Raw genomic sequence first — 20,952 nt, 5'->3', positions numbered from 1 at the left:
TAACAGCCAACATTTCTATGCTATTATCCTAAGTGCACATTTAAATCTTATACCACGATAGGAGGTGGGTCCTAGTATTTTCCTTGTTTAAAAGAGGAGACACTAAGGCACAAGGGATTAATACTTTGCCCAAGACCTCAACACATTCAATAGAAGCCTGACTTCTAACTGAGGCTGTCTGGCCTTTGACTATTAGAAAAGAAAAAAAGGGGGCACCTGCATGGCTTAGTTGGTTAAAAGCATCGGCCTTCAGCTCAGGTCACGATCTCACAGTCTGTGAGTTCGAGCTCCCATGTCGAGCTCTGTGCTGAGAGCTCAGAGCCTGGAGACTGCTTCGGATTGTGTGTCTCTCCCTCTCTCTGCCCCTCCCCCCACTCGCACTCTCTGTCTCTCTCTCAAAATAAAATAAAGACATAAAAAAAGTTAAAAAAAAAAAGAAAGAAAGAAAAGAAAAGAAAAGAAAAGAAAAGAAAGGAAAATAGGTAAAGAATATGAGCATGCAAGTCAGAGAGGAAGAAACCCAAATATATGATAGTAGGAAAATCTCACCACTAAGCAGCAAAACACAAATTAAAGCAGGGAAATACCATTTTCACTCCTCTGGTGAGGACACAGAGAAATGAAAATGTCAGTTGTTCCAACTTTTTGGGGAAGCAACCTGGCAATATTTAAAGCATTAAAAACACAATAACCTCTGACCCAGAGGTCCCACTTTGGGGAACATCCCTAGAACACAAGTATTTTGTAAAGAGGTCACGTTGTTTACTGTGCACAGATTGTAGAGACTAAAAAAAGGAAAATAACCCAAAATGTTCATGAATATGGAGATGTTAAATAAAGTGCATAATACCCATATCTGTAATACCACACAGCTATGAAAAATGAGTAAACTAGACCCTCTACAGCCCCAGAGGGACATCTACAAGATACTTTTAAGTGATGGAACAAGTTTCAGAGTCATGTATATATATCACGAACATATTTTTTAAAAAACTGCAAACGCTATATATGTGTGTATGTTTCCACGAGCAATCGGTTTGACACCAAGGGAATTACAACAGGTTAGTAACACTAGTGCTCTCTGGGTGTCGGGGTGGAGGATGAAGGGGAAAGATTAACTCTATATAACTTTGGATATTTTCACTTATAGCAAACACACTTATTTTTACTTAAGTTTCAGTAAAGACGATAAAATAAATTCCTGTAATGAATACTTTCACAGTCTAAGGACCCACAAAACATAGCTATAAAAAAAACATTATCCCACAGCCTATGCCACCCAGCACTTCTCAAAGTGACAGAAACCAGCCCTCCTCTTAAAATAACCTGTGGTTGGTCCATACCGTGGAGATAGGAAGAACTGGACTGGCTTTTCCCCGGACCCTGCTGCTGCTGTCCTGCTCACAACCCGTCTAATACTTTGGGTTCAGCAGAAAGGAAAACATGAAGAAAAAGGACAATGACAGAGCCGTCATCTGTAAAAACTGTACTTGCTTAGAAGTCAAGAGAATGATTCGTCTAAAACAAAGGCTGTTCCCCTCACTCCTGTGAGCCCTACCTTTAACCACTAAAGACACACTCTGACAATGCTTTCTTCCTCACCTAAGATGCAATTATGGACCAAACATTCAAAGGGTTTCCAGAAGGACTGCCACAGGTTTCGAGCATACTCTGTGTCTTAAGTTCATCTCTGAGCAAGCAAAACAATTAAATGCCAGAGACCGTGGCCAACAGCATCTTATTTTAAGGATGAGTTATCAGAAAAACATTGTGCTGGCTGTTGGCTTAAACAGAATAGGTTGGAACAAGAAGACTTAGCAAATTCCTTTGAGGCCAGAACGTATATTTCTTAATTTAAAGAGCTGTCATGATTTGTTTCCACTACTTGCAAGGTATCTAATGCCCCGGGACCACTATCTCATCCTCTGTGTCACAAACCAATAATAAAGCACAGAGAATAAGGAGACCCAAGAGATGGAATGCTGGAATGCCTGCTGACCTCATAAACAAAACCCCAGCCACCTCCGTTGTATCATAACACAATGACATAGTTCTCTGGATTAGGATACAGGGAAGGAAGCCTCTATTACAGACTTGGTTTAAAAAAGTCAGAAAAGGTATCTGTGAAACTGTTTGGGTTCCAACAAATACTGCTAAGCCTGGCCGACTGACCCTTACTCAACCTCAGTGAGACTATAAAGTTTGAGACACAGTAATTCATCTTGAGTTCAACACAAGGTTTACCTAGAAAGATTAAGTTCACTTGCTAAAAAGTTATAAAGTAACTGAATGTGAGCAATTTTGGATTAACATGAAACAATGCTTTTCTTTCAGAACCACTTGGGGAGACAAAATTAAGGTGAGTTGCTGTTCTCTGAGTACCAAAGAAACTTACAAAAATAGAAAAGCTGTGAAGGAAAATATAGGGTGGGAGCATGAGGGTTTTCTCCATACTGTCTTTACGCAAGGAGGTGACATATATGTACCAATGACACCTAGGATAAACATAACCAGTGAAAAACATTATTAAATGAATCATACTCGGGTTTACAACCTGATTGCCTTACCCCTTGACTTTGTAGAAAAGAAACAAATTGACTAACTTTAACTACAGTTTATGTAGTTAATAAAAATGTTTATAAGACCATGTGCTCCAATACTGTAAGTGCTGTTACATTTACAACAAACATGTATTTGGTTCCATATTAGACAACAGGAGGAAAAGAAGAGATTTTAGGGTAGGTACAGTGTGTCTTCAATAAGAAAACAACAAAGACGTTCAGTACTAAATGTACAAGCAATCTAAGGGCCGAGAACGTACAACATATTCTGAAAACCTAGGCCCATACCACCCTTGTCATATGTCAAGGGCCCCCCTCCATTATATTCCAAAATGAGACATCAGTTATTTTTGTACCGAAACAACTTCCTGTCACTCATATCCTGTTTGTTATGTCTCAGTCACAGTGGAAGACAAAAGCCGGGGCAACAGGATGAATGCAGCAGAAAGAGGAGCTGACCAGAGAGGAGCCTGCCATTAAATCACACAGTCAGTACCTCCTGCTTGACTCCACCGCTTGTCTTTTCTCTGCAACTTATTTACCCGTGGCCTGACCTCCCGCTGGACCCTCCCTTACACCTCCATCCCTGGTATTGACTTCTTGGCCTCTTCATCCCTGATTAAACTCCCCTCTCCCAAGTGGCTATGCACACAGTCTCTTTCTCCTTCACCCCGACCCCCCCCCCCACCTCTACTTCAACTGCAGATTACACAACTATGGAATCCATTCCTCTCAAGATCAAGAGGACCAGCAGTCAGTCAACTCCCTGCTTCCTTAACAGGTACAAATGGTCCCCACCCGGACACAGTGGAGGTTATAAACTAAGCTAAGACCACATTGGTGCTTGGAGCCCTGGACTGTGAAGGGCTGAGAGTCCCGCACAGTCAGGCCTGGGCTCACCCACCCCGCAACACCACACAAGCATCACAAGTGTGCCAGCAGCACGCTGACTGCATGGCAATACATCTTCATTCTTCTTTTTTTTCCCTTTGAAAAATTACTTGCTGCCCTTTTTCTATCTTCTGAAATAAAAATATTTTTAAAACACTTAAGAGCTGGGGTCGGGGGCAGAAATAACAACAGCGAAGCCCCTTATAATGCTTTCTTTTTCAGGCTTTGACCATGACCACAGTAAGAAATACGTTTATATCACAACCCAATACATATACACATACTACATTGGGCTGCCTGGGTGGCTCAACTGGTAGAGCATGAGACTCAGGGTAGTGAGTTCGAGCCACATGTTGGACACAGAGATTACTTAATAAAAAAGTTTTTAAATAATATCTGTCATTATGAAGGGTAGTGTATTTAATATTCTCTATCCAGTTCTATTCCATTTATATTTTTAAAATGTCTGGGTCATATAATGTTAAGTTAAAGAAGCCTCACGTAAAAAGTGCATACTGTATGATTCCACTGATAAGAAGGTCTGGAACAGCACAACTAATCTACAGTGACAGACATAAAAACAGCAGGCATATCAGCTGGGAGGGGAGAACAGGATAGCCTGCTGGAGTGCTAGAAGCGTTCTATGCATTGATCTGCGTGGTGGTTATACAGGTGCCCAAATGTGAAATCCACTGAGCTATTCAATTAGTGTTCCATGTAAGTTCTACTTCAATTTAATTAATTAATTAATTAATTAAGCAAAGCAAAATAAAAAGAAATGGGGGGTTTAAACTAATTAATCTGATTTAACCAACCAAAACTGCTTCAACTAACCTGTTAGACACAGTTTGAAAATAGCTCTAAATATCTTTGTGTGTGTGTGCGTTAACTCTCTTATATATGTTATCTCATATAACTAAACTAAGGAAAGTTTAAAAACTTTCCTAGGGAGCGCCTGGGTAGCTCAGTCAGCTGGGAATCCAGCTCCTGACTTCGGCTCAGGTCATGATCTCATGGTTCATGAGTTCGAGACCCACGCTAGGCTCCACACTGACAGTGCAGAGGCTGCTTGGAATTCATTCTCTCTCTCCCTCTCTCTCTCTCTCTCTCTCCCTCTCCCTCTCCCTCTCCTTCTCCCTCTCCCTCTTTGCTCTTCCCCTGCTTGTGAGCTCTTTCTCTCAAAATAAATAAACCTAAAAAAATAAAGTAAATAAAAGTTTTCCTAGGTCTTAGGATTGAGAAATATTGAATTATTATGCTGGCCAGCTACAGGTAGTCAGTGAGAGAAGAAAGGAAGGCACAACTCCTGAATGTCTTCACAGGAAGGAAAAAAATACAGATTTCTAATTAATCAACATTAGGCTCAAACAATATGAGTCTTCTCCTAGGTGTCCACGGTGTTCACCCAGTAAGTGTAGAAAGTTACTTTCCAAGTTCTGGATTGCATTGCATATATTATCTGGTTCAATAAATAAAATGGGTTTAAACATTCTGCTTTGAGAAATTACGAGCCCCCCAAATATCCAGAAACAAAAAAAGTGAATCTCAATGCAAAATACGATGCATAGAAGTTCATAGCACAAAAACACATACACACAAGCCAAAAGCCGTCCCAGCTTAGTAGGCGGTTACAATGGTGACACTAAAATTAGCTTTAATAGGCAGGTGCTAAAAAGATACTGTGGTAACAGTCAAGTCTTGAAGAAAAACAATACTCTCAAGTCCTAGCCAGGGAGGGAGATTTTATATTTTAGAACAGCCATGTTGTCTTAAAGTAAAGGTCAATGCTGAATGCCAGTCTATTTATAATCGTATATGGATAAACCATGTTTTCTATTACAGTGTTTAAGATGTGGGTGTGTAGGGTCTCTATTACACTGTATTCGCAGAGAAGAAGAAAAAGGCAGTAACAGAGCAAGAATGGAAATGGCTGGAGAAGACAAAGATATTTCTCTCATTTAAAAGAGAATCATTCATAGATGCACACAAGGAGACAAGTACAAGGATATTCATTGTAGCATTGTTTGTAATGGAAAAAAAAATTGGAAATAACAGAACAGCTAAAATAAAATGCTTACACGGTGCAATCAAAGGGATGAACTAGATCTATATACCAGCTTGGACAGATCTCAAAATCAAAGTTGAATTAAGAAAGAAAAGTACAGAATAATATGTTAGCATTTATATAACATTAAAAAAAATTTTTTTTAATGTTTCTTTAATTTCATTTTTGAGTAAGAGACAGAGCACGAGCAGGGGAGGGGCAGAAAGAGAGGGAGACACAGAATCTGAAGCAGGCTCCAGGCTCTGAGCTGTGAGCACAGCGCCTGATGCGGGGCTCGAACTCACAGACCGCGAGATCGTGATCTGAGCCGAAGTCGGGCGCTTAACCGACTGAGCCACCCAGGCGCCCCACATTTTTAAACATATGAAAGGAACACAACCATGTAGATCATTATGATAGATACACTGGGAAAGATACAGAGATAAAATGGAAGTAATCCCAGGAAACTCATAACAGTGTCTGTCACCGCTTGAGGCTGTGGAGGAGGAAGGGAATGGAGTAAGGATGGTGTTTAAAAAGAACTTTAACTATAGTTGATTTTTATTTCTTTAAAAAATATGGAAGCTAAAAGGACCACAGAGTAACAGGGTTGAATCTGGGTCATGGGAATAAGGTCGGCTGTTTTGATCTTTGTGATTTTCAGTAACTTTAAGGTTTCTCAAAATTATTAAAGACAAGTGTAACTTTTTTTTTTTTTTCATTCAGAGTGACCCAGAGGCAATTTACAAAACTCAGGCAACCCCTGTTTGGTTTAGCAGTAGAACTGTCACAGACCACCCTCTTTGGAAGTGTGTCTATTAACGTGAATAGGGAGAGCGTATGTGTGAACATAGTAGGTACCATGTTAACGTGGGAAACTTTACCTGTGCATTTTAGTTATTTCTTCAATACTCGTCATCTGGTAGTAAACATTATGGAAGGGCAGGGACACAGAATAATAAAAAGAATAATCTGTATGGCGCTTTCCAGAAAACAAGACTAAAATCTGACTCAGGTGAGTATTTTACCTCCCCTCACATTTAGGACAGAAAATAGAGAGCAGTAACCACAATGTCTTTTTTAACGATTTACTACAATGTAATTGTTAATCATTTCAATAGATTCCATCCTGGACAAGCTAGGAAATGAGAAATATTTCAGTATCATTCTTTGAAGGGCAGAAGACTGAAGATGATTATTACCTTGGCAAGTTCAGGCAGGTAGCTATCTAAACCGGAACCAGAACCTTCCAATTTGCTTTGTTCATCATCTAAAATGGCAAAACAGATGACCTGAGTTACTTGTAATTGAATGTATTTTATTTAAAGCAGGAGGTCAAAGGCCTCTTATATTCACCCTTGAATGCAGTGGTTTCTAACTCTAAATGCCCATTAAAAACACCTCAGAGCTTTTAAAAAAAAATACTTACACCCAGGGTTGAGAACCAAATATTTAATAATTGATACAGCATGGACACTGTCTAAAAAGAACTGATATTAGTTATGAACACCAGTCTGCATGGCCACATCCATCAGACCCACTAAAATGCCTGCCTGGGTCCCACCCCAGGCCAACCAAATAAGAAAGAGAATTTTTTAAAAAGTTTCACAGAATTTCTAAGGTACAGCCAGGGTTGAGATTCACCGGGCTAAGGGCTTGAAACAAAACATGAATTGTCAAGAACATAGCCAGATTCTTCCCACCAATGAGGCTTCTGCCCACCTTAACTTTGTCTTAAAAAATCTAAAGGATGGGATTAATGACAGTAATAACCACAGTATTTTAAGTGCTGATTTTGTGCCAGGTATTCGAGACACATAATCTTATTTAATCTTCCCATCGACCAGCAAGTTCTGTTTTATTCTTACTTCACAGATGGGAATACCGAGGCTCAGAATATGTAAGTAGCTTGCCCAAGGCCTCACAGCTGAAAAATGATATTGCGGAGACTTGAACTCAGTCTTCTTTTCTGCCCCGAAGCTGTGGCTCTTCCCATTTAAGGTTTCCTGATAAAAATGTTGTCAGGGTAGTAAATTCTAATGTGACGAAATCTTTGCTCACAAACTCTCTGTGAAGAGCTCACATCTGACCCATTGCTCACGTAGCTGGCGATACATAGGCTCCCTATGCCCTCTGACAAAGTTAAAGACATCAGTGAAGTATGCATGTCCCTGGAGAAAGCGAGGTCTGCTTACCCTCATGAGAGTCTCCGTTTCGCTTTTCTTGCATTGCAGCCTCAAAGTTGAGCTGGAGAATCTTGTTGAGAGTTGTGATCCATTCTTCCATTTCGACTTCGCTGTCTGCAGCCAAAAGGTAGCTACTTTTGTCCTGCATCTTGAGCTCAAAAGCAAAACGTCTAACTTTGTTGTTCTGAAATGGAAAAGGAGTACAGAGACACATTTTAAGAGAACTGGAATGGCCTTAAAATTTTTCCTCTTTATTATTTTCTGACTGATGCTATCTCATTGGCGTTTGGGGCCAAGCTATTTAAAAATGCACGCCCCTGGGGCACCTGGGTAGCTCAGTCGGTTGAGCGCCTGACTTTGACTCAGGTCATGATCTTGTGGTTCGTGAGTTCGAGCCCCGCCATCAGGCTCTGCAGAATCGAGCCCCGTGTCAGGCTCTGCGGAGCCAGCCTAGAATACTCTCTCTCTCTGCCCCCCCCGCCCCTCCCCGCTCAAAACAAATAAATAAACTTAAAAAAAAATGCAAGTCCCTTCCCCACAAACCCTCATCACTCTCTACCTTCCCTGCTTTATTTTCGCCATAATTTTATTTTCCCATCTGACACATCATGGATTTTACTTGTTGCCTGTCTCCTCAAATGGAATGAGAGCTCCTTAGGGTAGAGATTACTTTTGTTCAATGCTACATCCAGATTTCTAGAACACTGCCTGGTACACAATAAGCTCTGGGAAAAAAAATTTACTGAATGAATGAAATTTCACTGAAAATTTTCAACTCCTCCAGCTCCTTTTATTCCTTTGATGAAGTAGTGCGTGGTATCCCATTTTATAAAGCAAACATTATCTCTCAGTGTGTTTGACCTCCTCATCTGGAACTTTCCCATCATTTGTGAGTCCCCAGAGGTATTTGGACACCATGTCTACAGCCTTCCCTCATGCCTCTAGTTTTTACACCTGTCAAAGGGTGTCCAGCTCCAAGTACAAAGACAGTAGTCACATGCATTAAATGATGGAGGATGAAAGTGCCCTAGATCAGGGTTTCTCAGCCTTGGCACTGCTGATGCTTAAGGCTGGTAAGTATTGTGGGAGTTGGCCTGTGCACTGCAAGATGTTTAGCAGCATCGCTGGCCTTACCCACTAGATGCAGGGAACATAACCCCAGTTGTGAAGATTAAAACACATCTCCAGACAGTACCAAACCTCCCCTGGTGAGCACAATCGTCTCCAGGGAACAGCACTAGAAAGAAGTTCGGCTCTAAGGACCACAGCCCAAGATTCCTTGCAGGTACAGGCTGAGGGCAACCTGTAGGGGGCAGAGTAGCCCTCACCCACTAGCAGCTGGCTGGCTAGCCGCAGTCCCTGAGAGGCTCCTCGGTGTAGGTGGCAGGGATGCCCTGACCCTCCCCAAGGTGGCCGTGTTCTTGGCAGCGTGCTTCTCAGAAGCTTAAGCTTAAGCACGCAGGCCACACAAGCTACGTACATACTGCCCGCTGCGGGCGCCTCACTTCACGTCAGGGCCAGAATCAGACAGGAGTCAAAAGGCTAGGTACGAAATATGTTTTCTGTCCCAGTCACAACTGTGAAAATAAGTTAAAAGTGGGGGAGACATCAGGCCTTGGTTCTAAGTTATTCCTCTTTCTCAGCCTGATCTTCCTAATCTGAAAATAAGCGTAATCAACTTCAAGGTTCTAAAATGCTTTTAGGCCTTAAGATTCTACACTGGATTACTTGCAGGTTTATTTAAAATCTTCAGTTTATGCATTTCTTTAAACCCATAGCATTAATCAACTACTTTTTTTTTTCCACAATGTCCAAAAACAATTCAAAAACAAACAAACCACAGTGTTGGTGCTTAGCTTCCAAACAGATGTGGATAAAAACAAATTATTTAACTTTTTGAAGCCTTAGATACAATTCATCAAATGTTAAACACCATCAGCCACATCTGATGAAGAAAGAGTATGAAGGAAGAGAATATGAAGAATATGAAGGAAGAGATGTCCCTTAAAGTCAGGACCTAAGGTCACGGAGAACACTGCACAGGCTGACCGACAGCCCGGGGATGCTGGACGCACAAATCACCTACACGCTGTGCCAAAGACAGGCGACAAAACTCTTAATAGTTTTGCTTTAAACTTTTCTTTAAAAGAAATGCCTGAAGATTTAACTAGAAAGTAACTTGAAAGTTCTCTTAGCTCAAGAATACAAATGAAACCCCTACTTGGAAATCCCACACAAGAAGTTAATTCACTGTCATTGACCGTTTCTGGTCCTGCCTACTTTACACTGTGAAGAAACGTACTTTGATGTATTGAGAGACAGAGAGACACAGAGCATGAGCAGGGGAGGGGCTGAGAGAGACAGAGAGACACAGAATCTGAAACAGGCTCCAGGCTCCAAGCTGTCAGCACAGAACCCGACGCGGGTCTCGAACTCACAAACTGCAAGATCATGACCTGAGCCAATGTCGGACACTTAACTGACTGAGCCACCCAGGCGTCCCTGGGGCTGTTTTTAAATTGGTTTCCGGTAATCAAAAATACCAAGATTTAAGTAAAATTTTGTATTTCTGGATTTTTTTTGCTAAAAACAAGACAAAAACAGATCATCTGGCCCCCTTGAACTGGTAGCTCCGCCCAGCATCAGCCACAGCGGGGAGACGGCTGGCGGCCCCACGAGACGGGACCATTCGTATTCCAGTTTGTCACAGAATGCGATGCATTCCCTCTTGCTTTCCACGCAGGCCTGTTCTTTTACTTAATTTTCCTGCTTGCCTCCTGCAGGCGTCTGAGTATGGATCCCTAATTTCCACTGCTGGCTTGATGGAGGAACAGGGTCTGGACTCGCTCTCCCATCACAACCACTAGAAAACTGAACAGAAGAGATGAAACAGCTGTTTGCGGATATTTGACCACAGGTAGGGCAGGACCATGACCCCTGCTGGACACGGGACATAGATGAGCTGCACCCTAGCAGCCATTAAGCTTTCTGGTGGAGGCGGTGTCTGGGTTGTGGCCCGGGAAGGGGAGCCCGACAGAGCCCTGCGGTCCCCCTAAGTTAAAGAGACTGAGCAGAGCTCCAGAAGACCAAGGTGGCTATATTACACAGGACACAGTTTCCAGAATGAGAGCTCTTCCAGAGTTCTCAGCACGTAAGACAAAACAGATCCAAATCTAGTAGTAAAAATTCTGAGTCATGCATTCATGACGTGTCCATGTTCTGTTTGTAGGTTCTGCCTTAACAAACAGTTTACCAAAAAAAAAAAAAACCCCACATCAAAATGAAGACAAAATAACCCAAATTTCGGGGCGCCTGGGTGGCGCAGTCGGTTAAGCGTCCGACTTCAGCCAGGTCACGATCTCACGGTCCGTGAGTTTGAGCCCCGCGTCGGGCTCTGGGCTGATGGCTCAGAGCCTGGAGCCTGTTTCCGATTCTGTGTCTCCCTCTCTCTCTGCCCCTTCCCCATTCATGCTCTGTCTCTCTCTGTCCCAAAAATAAATAAACGTTGAAAAAAAAAATTTTTTTTTAAATAAAAAAAATAACCCAAATTGCAAGTCACTAGAGATAAAGAGAAGATTAAGAAGAGCAGGGACATCAGACGCCCAAAACAACAACATAATGGGGTGTCTTCAAATTCGAAGGTAAATTTCACCTTGGATTTCTACATACACCCAAACTATCCATCAAGTTTGAATGCAAAACCAAAAATATTGGCAGATAAGCTAACTCGCAAGAAATTAACAACTTCGACATTCTTTCTCAGGAAGCTACTTGGAGGAAGTGCTCCTCCAAAATAAGAAAGTGGAACAAGAAAGAAGACATGGGATCTCGGAAACAGGGAATCCGACGCAGGCAGGAAGGCAAAGAGTTTCCAGAATGATGGCTATCCAGAGGCTGAGACAGCAATTCACCTAGATTAGAGCAGGAAGGAGGGCTGCAGGAACTAAAATCCTACCTTCCATAATGTCCACAAGTGATGAATAAAAAGCAGCGGACGTGCCTTTTCCAGCATTATGGAGGCACATTCCAGAAAGAAGAGTGAAAACAGCTGAAAACGATCACGTCAGGGGAGTGGGGAGAGGGTGAGGTGGAAGACACTCGGGCAACAAAGTGCTCGCAGGGTTGCCTTTCTGCACTGCTTGACGGTTTAAACCAGATGAATGAATTACTCGGGATGAAAATGCAATGTAATTTTCAACATGTGAGTACATAAACAAGTACACACCTGAAGGTCAGGCCGGAGAGCTGGGTCTCTAACCTCAATCACACTGGCCCCACAAAACGACCTTTCTGATTAGAACTGAGCTTCGGGCCAATGTCATCAGCCAACACTGAGTCATTTTAGGAAGAATTCTCTGATAATGGTGACTGCATCTATTGTGAGGAGTTGTCAGGGAGATTGTTCATTAACCACACAGTGCCCTCTGTCTCAGGGCCCCCATGAGAAATGCCTGAATGATCTTCATTCTGAGATTACTCGGGCAGCTTCTGGCTAACTGGATTGAAAGGGTCTCCAAGCTAGGAAGCACAGAGCCCAGTTTGTCACCCACCCACAGCAGGTTTTAGGTCTCTTGAACACCTATGCTTCTTTCTTAGCTTAATTCCTGTTCATCTCCTCCCTACCTTGACTCCTTGTTCACCTCTCCTGCCTTCAAACACACTTTAAATCTGTGCTATCCTGTGTTTTATGTTTCCTTGTAAGTTACTGCCTTAGACCTTTCTGGAAAGTGGCAGGGGGGTGGGGAGATGGACGGACAGATGGGGAATCTGGCAACTTGCTTTCAAAGACAATTCTGTTAAGGTTTGGAAGGTCCTACACCAAAACAGCAGCTTTAGGTCCTACACCGAAACTGGTAACAGCAGCTCCCTGGGAAAGGGAGAGATAGGGATCAACAGGGACCTCCAGTTTGTAATGGTCTGATTTTTTTTATAATGTGAGTACAGTTATGCATTATGTATGATTAAAATTAATTTTTAAGTGTATTTATTTATTTTGAGAGAGAAAGAGAACCAGTAGGAGAGGGGCACAGAGAGACAGGGAAACAGAGGATCCTAAGCAGGCTCTGTGCTGACAGCAGTGAGCCCGATGAGGGGCTTGAACTCACTGAACCATTAGGTCATGACCTAAAAATAAGGGGCACCTGAGTGGCTCAGTTGGTTGAGTCTGACTCTTGATTTTGCCTCAGGTCATAATCCCACAGTCATGGGATTGAGCCCTGAGTCGGGTTCCATGCTGAGGATGGAGCCTGCTTAAGATTCTCTCTCCCTCTCCTTCTCCCTCTCTCCCTCTCCCTCTCTCTCTCTGTCTCTCTCTCCCCCTCTCACCTGCTCGCTCTTGCTCTCTCTCAAAAAAAAAATAATAGTAATTTTTAAGAATAACTCTACAACTGCAATAGCACTAACAAAAATATTCAATACTGGCCAAATTCTTACCATGTGCCAGCACTGTTCCAAGCTCTTTTTTCATATATTAATTAATCCTCTCAATAACCATATTCAATACAATTATTCCAATTTAACAAATGAGGAAACTGAGGCACAGAGAGGATCAGTGTCTCCAAAGCTACACAGCTGGTAGTGGTAGAGCAGGGATTTGAACTCAGTCTGGATCTGAAACCTAGTCTCTTGACTAATCCTGTTATTGGTACTATGAGAGAAATGATAAAACTCATCACGGAGATGCTAAGAACTGTTGTGAATATTTCCAAATGAATTCATCCAGTCCCCTCAATTTACTCTACTAAGGAAACATGATCATTACCCACATTTTGCACATGAAGAAACTTTTGGTAATAGACTGGCCAAGGTCACACAGCTATAAAGTGGTTGAGCCTTAAACACTGGAGCTCAGCCCCACGGTGCTCAGCCGACTACAATAGAAGTCTGCCTGTTTCACGTGTATCTGATGAAAAACGAGCCTTTACTTACCTGACAGCTGTTCTACCTCCTCCCCCGATACTGCCATTCTTGGAAGTATTTGCTTAAATCTGCAAATTCACAGATGGTACTTTTACAGATCAGAAAACTTGATGATAGAACTCTACTCATATTTACCTGAACCACACCCATACAGGAATCCAGAAATATCGATCCTTTCGGTTCCTTGGAGATCTTTTCATCTTTATAAAAATTCAAATTGTAGGATCCGTCACCAAGTTGAATCAGGTGGAAAAACCGTCTTTTAAATGACTGGGAGAAAAATACATACACAGCTCTTGTTTCAAAACGAAAAGAGTCACAGTCCCTACCAATCACTCACAGCTACACACGTGTTTTTACACAGTACACACGTGTAAAAACCGTTTCTATTCTCTCTAAAACCAATCTAATCCTGGCCAATGCCCCAGGTAAGGGTGAGTTAAGACTCTCCATCACGTCTAATAATTTCAGTGCGTTTAAATTCTGAGGAGGTGGTTCACTTAACATTCATGGGTCATTTTTTCTTACCCACAGCATTTGATATTTTTACATAACCACCCAAAAGCAGTGTGATGAGCTCCAATTTGGGATGCAGCACAGAAGGATGGAAACTTTCTCAAATCCCCAGGGTTTCTTGCTCACGCAGAATAGGAACTTTTCTCTGCCTCGTGACACTGAATGATTTTCCAGCCTCAGGATTATGACAGTCCGCATTTCCCTGGATTTCCTTTTTCTCTCCCCGTCCACCCTCCCTCCCTTCCATTATGGCTCTTCTCTTCAGTATTCATGCTGTTCTTCCTCTGCTCCTACCTCTTTCCTGAATGGCTTTTTATACTAGTTTTGCTCTTCTCTTTCCAACCCCCTTCCAATCAAACCATTTTCCTTCCAGTCCTCCAGCTTTGTTCTTGTTCACCTAGCCACAGTAGACCTCCCAAAAGTGCTTAGACTTAGCCCCTGCGTGATGTGCTTGCAGGTGCCACGATCGCTTTTGTCGTGGGTACAGAGAAGAAAGCCTGCGTCGGCAACTGTGCCTTCGCACCAGCCCAATGATGAAGATCTCGTCACGCTGGTGGTCGGGCATGAAGCAGGGGAAGTGGGTGCGAGCAGGACGGTACCACTGGAGGTTGATCACCAGGGAGGCATCTTAGTGACCAGACAATGTCACTTTTGTCAGGAAGAACAACATGCCCATTCATTTTGAGCATGATTCCCAAGACCTATAGCAAAAAGGGTTTCATGAGAGGGGAGTGCAGGGTGATGGACTGCCTTACCCTCATGGTTACGCTTATTGCACTGTTCATGTTGCCTTTGTACAGCCACCCATGCTTGGTGATCCCGCCCTTCTGAGAGCCGAGGGAGGCAGCATCCTAGGAGAGAAGGAAAACCACAATTGATCTCCAGTCACTACTAATCTTATCTGCTGTGACTCTGGTCAAAAGGAAAATCATTCAACTGGTGCCGGCTTGCCCCATCGTGCCCCATTACTGGAGTTACCATCTGCCACAAGTCACTTTAGAGCCGGCTCGGCAGGAAAAGAGAGGGAGAAGCATCAATCCCTGAAAGCTCTAGTCCATTAAAAGGCAAAGCTAGTTCCAGTCCAAATTTTTTATTTTTGAGTATTTAATAAGCCACAGAAAGTACATACCATACTTGACCACTCAGGTTGTAAGGTCCTGCTGGGTTTCATGAAAAATATTTTCAAATTACACTCCCCTATAATTGGAGGACAAAAGCCAATTCCTGGAAAACTTCCCAGAGGCTCAGTTCAGGGGAAGGTGAACGAAGAAAAGAAGGAAATGTGAGGCAACGGAGAAAGGAGGGATGAGAGAAAGGGATTGGGCGATGGAAAAGAACGAAAGAGAGAGAGGAGAGGGAGAGAATTAGGAAAGAGAAGGGACGTGGCTAGAAAAATAAAAAAACATGTTTCTGCACGTTCCAGCTCCAACTGTGGGCTCTGGTGCAGGGAGGCGGGCATGGGGTTGCCAGTTGCTGCTGAAAATATGTCAGGCAAACACTCGTACGTGTAACAGACAGATGACAGATGTGTACGTGTACACACACACACACACACACACACACACACACACAATCTGGCAGGCTGCAGCTGGCCCTGGCCCTGTGGGTCCCTGCCCCTCTAAGGCGGTACCTGATGGACGTTCAGTAGGTACAGGAGGACGAGAGGGCCACTCACCGTCATGTTACCCAACTCACATCCCATAAGACCAGTCTCCAATTATGATCTTTATTTTTGTGATCAAAGAGACAACTGCAGAAAGACCCATCTTCTGTTTTGTTTTAGACCATCTCAATGTAATGTTGGTGGTTTTACTGTTCTTATTATTCGTAAGAACAGAAATAACTCATCTGTCTAGGATTTGACAGTTTGCAGTGTGCCCTTCACATGCGTTATTTCGATTGGTCCTACTCTTACTACTAATCAGCACCAAGTGGTTTTACTATCTTGTTTCTCACTTTGGACGGTCACTTACTCTTCCAGAATTATTTTAAAAGTGGTTTCTAAAATAATTTCCCACCATGGGCATTGTTCACATTCTTGAATGGCTGGTGTTACAGCTTACCTGATGATTAAAAAAAAAAAAAAGGAACCTCTCCCCCCTAAACTCACAATGAGGCAGCCAATACTGAGCAGGGGAGATGAGAAACGCAGAGGACAGCTAGCCCTGACTTGTTATTAGGTCTCCCTTGCTCAGTGGCCAGTCACCTTAATGCCCAGCTCTCTCTATAGATTTCTTCAAGAGAAGGGGGAGTGCCCTTGTTTAAGAATAAAAGAAAGAAAAAAGCTTCTTGATACCATATGCGTCACTCAAACCCATCATTGAAAGAAAGAGCCATTTAAAGTCTACTGGCGGTTCGTTTCAAGATAGTCTGCTGAAAAACAACCTAAACTTAAGGTCTAAGTAATCTTGGTGTCTCTTAACAATGTAGCCAAATCTTATCCAGGCCTTTGAAAATGATCTTGGAACAAATAAACAAGACAGGAAGAACTTGCAATGCTAAGCAGTCAAGTTGAAATGGAGACCTTATTTCAATCAATCCAGTAATACATCGAATAAAAATTCTTTCCCTGTTTCAAGAAACATTCCAATTCCCCTTTTGGCTTAAATGTTGGTAATTTTCCAACGGATCTTGTAAAGTCTGTAAACGAAACCAGTTTCCAGATCCGCAAGCGATAACCTTACCTCATCTTTATCAACTTCCTCATCGACTTCATAGACGTGAACTGGAAGTTTATCCAACTTGGCCACTTTGCTTTAAAAAGAAGAAAGAAACTTGTTTTATAATTACCTAATCCATGAAGAGATGCACTTCTTCCCCCATTAGAGGAACAGACATTTAACAAACTCAAAGCTGGTCCACTCGGCTGAAGAATAAAAATAATTGACACACTACTGCTTTGCAAAGTGGGTGATCCAAGAGTTAGAGAGCCGGCGGAAGCCATGTAGAAGAGCGGGGCTAGGTTGTTGGGAGTTAGATAGGTATATTAAAAATGGGAAAGTGCATTAATTAATAAAGACTTGGTAGAACAGGGGGGAAAAAAAGACTTGGTAGAATAACTTTTAAAATGAAGTTTATAAGAAAAAATGGGAACCGGGGTCATGGTCTTCAGAGTGGGAACCACAGTGTTAATGATGATGGTGTTAACAACGAAAGTACTGAAACAGCGGCCAGCATGTATATTAAACAGTATGTTCTAGGCACTGCGTTTCCCATGTATTACCTCGTTCAGTCCTTTAGACGGTGGGGACTGGTGGTAGTAGGACCATTTAATAGATGAGGAAACTGAGGTTCACAGAGGGCAGAGAGAGCAGATGATGAAGGCAGACTATACAATCTATGTTCTTAATCACTGTTAGTATCCTCCCTCTCTTTCTTATCACACAACTGCAAAATTATTAATGCCAAAGGTAAAATCTACCAGCAGTGAAAGTATATCATGCAGTCAGTATGCTACAGCTCGCAGTATGTTCTAAGAAAGTCATGAGAATAGTATGAACCAGACTATCCGTGAAGACAGGTTCAGGCAATCAAATGGACAGAATTTAGAAGTCCCCAAATAAGTACTGGGTAAATACAGAACTAAGGAGCACACCCCATCTGGAGAAGATAATGCTGGAAGGGAGTGTCTTCAGCTGAAGTTTAAAAAGAGTCAATGGGGAACTTGGCTAAACACTCCCAAGGAGTGGCTGAACCACACAAAGAGGAAAAACAAACATCTAGGTCCACTGAGAATAGTTTCAATGGTTCAAACTCACAGATGCAACAAACATAGAGAAAAATATATTAATAGGGTTGCAAGTAAAATTTTCATTGGTGATGGCTACTTTTGATACAATACAATCCATCATTATTTGATTTCAATTTTCATAATCAACTATTACCTAAATTTATCAACTGCATCATTTCAGGATATCCTGAAATGGAACATGTCCCCTCACGGCAAGAGACCTACCTCCACCTGGTTCACTATAATGACCACTAATCAATCTAAACACACTTGTTCTGGGTGTATTCCAGAACCCATTAATACTTCAAAGAAAGTAAGAAAATTGTCTGGGGAATGCTTGTCTTTGATTTACTTTTTTTAAACATAAAATTTATTCAATATGACATGCTTTTTATATTTCTCCAAAGTATTCTTTTAAAGGTAAGACACACTGTAGCATTTACATTGTTTTCCATTTTTTTCTATTTCTTTGTTTTCTATTTCTCGCTGAAAGTACTCTACCTGTTTTATCAGTGGTACCCTGGAAAGAATCACCGGCCATAACTAAACCATCCATGTTTATACCATTTACCAATCCCAGAGTACTAGGTTTGAGTCCTATTATCAAATACCCTGGAAGCAATAGCTACTCCATATACATAAAAACCATCTAGAAATATGTTCTCCAATTACTCTGATTGCATGTGAAGTTACATACCTCTTTAAGCCTCTCGAGCACAAAAAACACTGCCCAAGTGTATCACCCCACCTTGTGTGGTCTGACCATTTACTCACTTTGGAAGTTGTCGAAACTCTCCCGAGTAATCTTCATATTTATAGTTCACAAGATGCCAGTCAGAGTTATAGGTTTTGATGCACTACGGGGTGAGGGGAAGGGTATAAAAAATAGAAAGCATAAGAGGCAAAGAAAAAAGATATGTGATGGCTTTAGGAGAACGTTTGGGAAGGTTTACGAATGTGCAGCCACACAAACATCAAAACAATTCTTTCACTTCGACCCTCCCTTGCCTGAAATTCCACTATCAGAGGTTCCTATAAAGCTTAAAAACCCCTAAAAGCCTTACCCTTGGGGATGGGTCACTTTAAGTGCCCATCATTCATGATCAGAGAGCAGATTTTTACAAAGGGAAAAAACTGCACCTCATGTTGCTGCATTTACATAACAAACAATGTACTGCTTCTGAGTTAAAAGCACTTGTTTAGGGAGCCTTGTGCCCTCTACTAGAACATGAGAGTAGGTGGAAAGTGTGAACCTAAAAGACACTTTCATGTTGTTTACTAATATGACAACTAGATCTGTTACCAAGTATAATACAAATCTGCCCTTGGCTTTTCCTTCTATTTATAGGGGCCAGAGTGAGGTTATTAGGAGAAAAGATTTAGATTCCAATTCAGTGGCACCGTGACATCATCGCGCGCACGCACATGCATGTGTGAACAGGATGTACAAAGTAGGGAGCTTTACGTTCTATGATACCAACCTACACAGACTGCTGTGGGGCCCAGGGCCCATCCCATGCACAACAACGCCATGGTGATTATTCTGAATGAAGCCACTTGGGAAATAACTGTGCAAGGACACTAAGACCATCCTCCGTCCCCTGGAGGCTGGAAACCAATCTCCCATATGAAAAATACTCTCCTGGACTAAGAAGTTAAAAAAAACAAAACAAAATAAAACCATAACAAAACAAAATCCTTATCACCAGAGGTAGGGACTTGAAAGTTGAGAAAGCTACGGAAATAAACCTTGTTATTTTTTTCTAATCTCCTACTGCAGGCTAAATTCTGCTTAGAATTCCCTACTAATTAAGGCTCCCAAACACCTGTTTTCTTTATCCTGTCAATTCCTCCCAAATTTATTGTCTCTTTGTCTAAAATGTATAAAAACTGCCTGCCTTAGTCATTTCTTGGGGGTCTCAGTTTCATTTTTTGACCTCCATGTGCACATAATAAAACTTTGGGTTTTTTCCTATTAATCTGCCTTATATCAATTTAACTCCTAAGCCAACTAGAAGAAACCCCGGAGGGAAAAAAAAGACATTTCTATACTCCCTACACTGCATTAAACTACCTCACTATCCAATAGACTCAACGGACCAGCACGGTGTCTTTCATTCATCTATCCAGGAGGAAGCACTGAATAGTGTGTAGACTAAAGATTATAAGGCTGCGTCCACCAGATCCTCAAACACAAATGAGTCAAAATCAATAGGGGAAGCATTTGATTGAGTTACCAACAGCTACCTTGATTTTCTGTATAGTCAGCTCTTGGCTACACATATGTAAACTTCAGTGTGGAAAAAAAAAATGAATTATGTGAAGATGTAGTTGAATGTATTTATGTCTTACCTGGTTGACTTGACTCCGGCTGTAACTAACACTGTGATCAAAGTCTCTATTCTACTCACTCTACTTCATCATTTTTATGGTCAACCTTTTTTATCTGTTTCATGGCTTATGCCCAAAGGCCTTCTGAGGCAAACTCTCCTCTACCCCAAAGTCATGAATAGAACTACAACAACAATAATGAATGCTTCCCTTGTGCCAGACTCTATGATAAGCACTCTATGGGCAAGGTGGCGACAGGCAGATATAGTGTAAGATTTTACATTATTGTTCTGAAAGGTGGACTAAATAGCAGAGAAGGGTTAGGAACAGAGTTGGATGGTGGAACTGAACAAGTTTCCGATCTCTTTGCCATGTAGTTACAAATGTTTTTGAAGACTATTTTACTCTTGTAAATTCTCCTCAAAAATATTTTCAAAGCATTTTCACATTCAGAACATCTGACATCCATACTCAAAATTACATTCCAAACCAAGTGTGATTGCAGAATTACCTGTATCCCTAGGTCCGTTAGCACAGCAATTTTAGGTCTGACTAGGTATGACACAGTCTTGTGCACATGCTCCTACTCTGTTCAGGTTTTCGAACAAGCACAGCAACCAAAGTCATGCCACCGAAGTCTCTTTCAGGATATTAAACCTATTCTGAAGTATAACATGCACCTGCCCAGTTAAAAAGATCAACGAGGGGCGCCTGGGTGGCGCAGTCGGTTAGGCGTCCGACTTCAGCCAGGTCACGATTGGGTTCGAGCCCCGC

General features: G+C 42.0%; 1 protein-coding gene and 1 long non-coding RNA gene across 31 annotated transcripts in view; one reads left to right on the top strand and one right to left on the bottom strand.

Moving 5' to 3' along the window:
• Positions 1-20,952, bottom strand: part of DOCK9 (dedicator of cytokinesis 9) — a 290,375-nt gene that overhangs the window by 113,652 nt on the left and 155,771 nt on the right. For all 23 annotated transcript variants that reach the window (XM_040487180.1, XM_040487195.1, XM_040487189.1 and 20 more), the window contains exons 4-9: positions 18,622-18,704; positions 16,802-16,871; positions 14,873-14,968; positions 13,737-13,871; positions 7,692-7,866; positions 6,699-6,766 (exon numbers count right to left, since the gene is read on the bottom strand). In XM_040487180.1, coding sequence (XP_040343114.1) covers positions 6,699-6,766; positions 7,692-7,866; positions 13,737-13,871; positions 14,873-14,968; positions 16,802-16,871; positions 18,622-18,704 — 627 coding nt within the window. The remainder of the gene's footprint in view (positions 1-6,698; positions 6,767-7,691; positions 7,867-13,736; positions 13,872-14,872; positions 14,969-16,801; positions 16,872-18,621; positions 18,705-20,952) is intronic.
• LOC121037772 (uncharacterized) lies at positions 2,128-14,169 on the top strand. Of its 8 annotated transcripts, none has more exons than XR_005793968.1 (4): positions 2,128-2,359; positions 2,962-3,150; positions 3,267-3,342; positions 14,136-14,161. It is a non-coding gene; the product is annotated as an uncharacterized LOC121037772 (long non-coding RNA). The 8 variants fall into 8 exon arrangements; XR_005793970.1 differs by having other exon boundaries at positions 2,962-3,049; positions 14,136-14,158; XR_005793969.1 differs by lacking the exon at positions 14,136-14,161 and adding an exon at positions 3,675-4,495 and having other exon boundaries at positions 2,962-3,049.

The sequence above is a fragment of the Herpailurus yagouaroundi genome, unplaced genomic scaffold (assembly GCF_014898765.1).
Source record: "Herpailurus yagouaroundi ecotype Mexico unplaced genomic scaffold, PumYag 164, whole genome shotgun sequence".
In the NCBI taxonomy this organism is placed as follows: Eukaryota; Metazoa; Chordata; class Mammalia; order Carnivora; family Felidae; genus Herpailurus; species Herpailurus yagouaroundi.
Note: the sequence above shows the minus strand (reverse complement) of the source record. Positions and strands in the feature narration are given on the sequence as shown.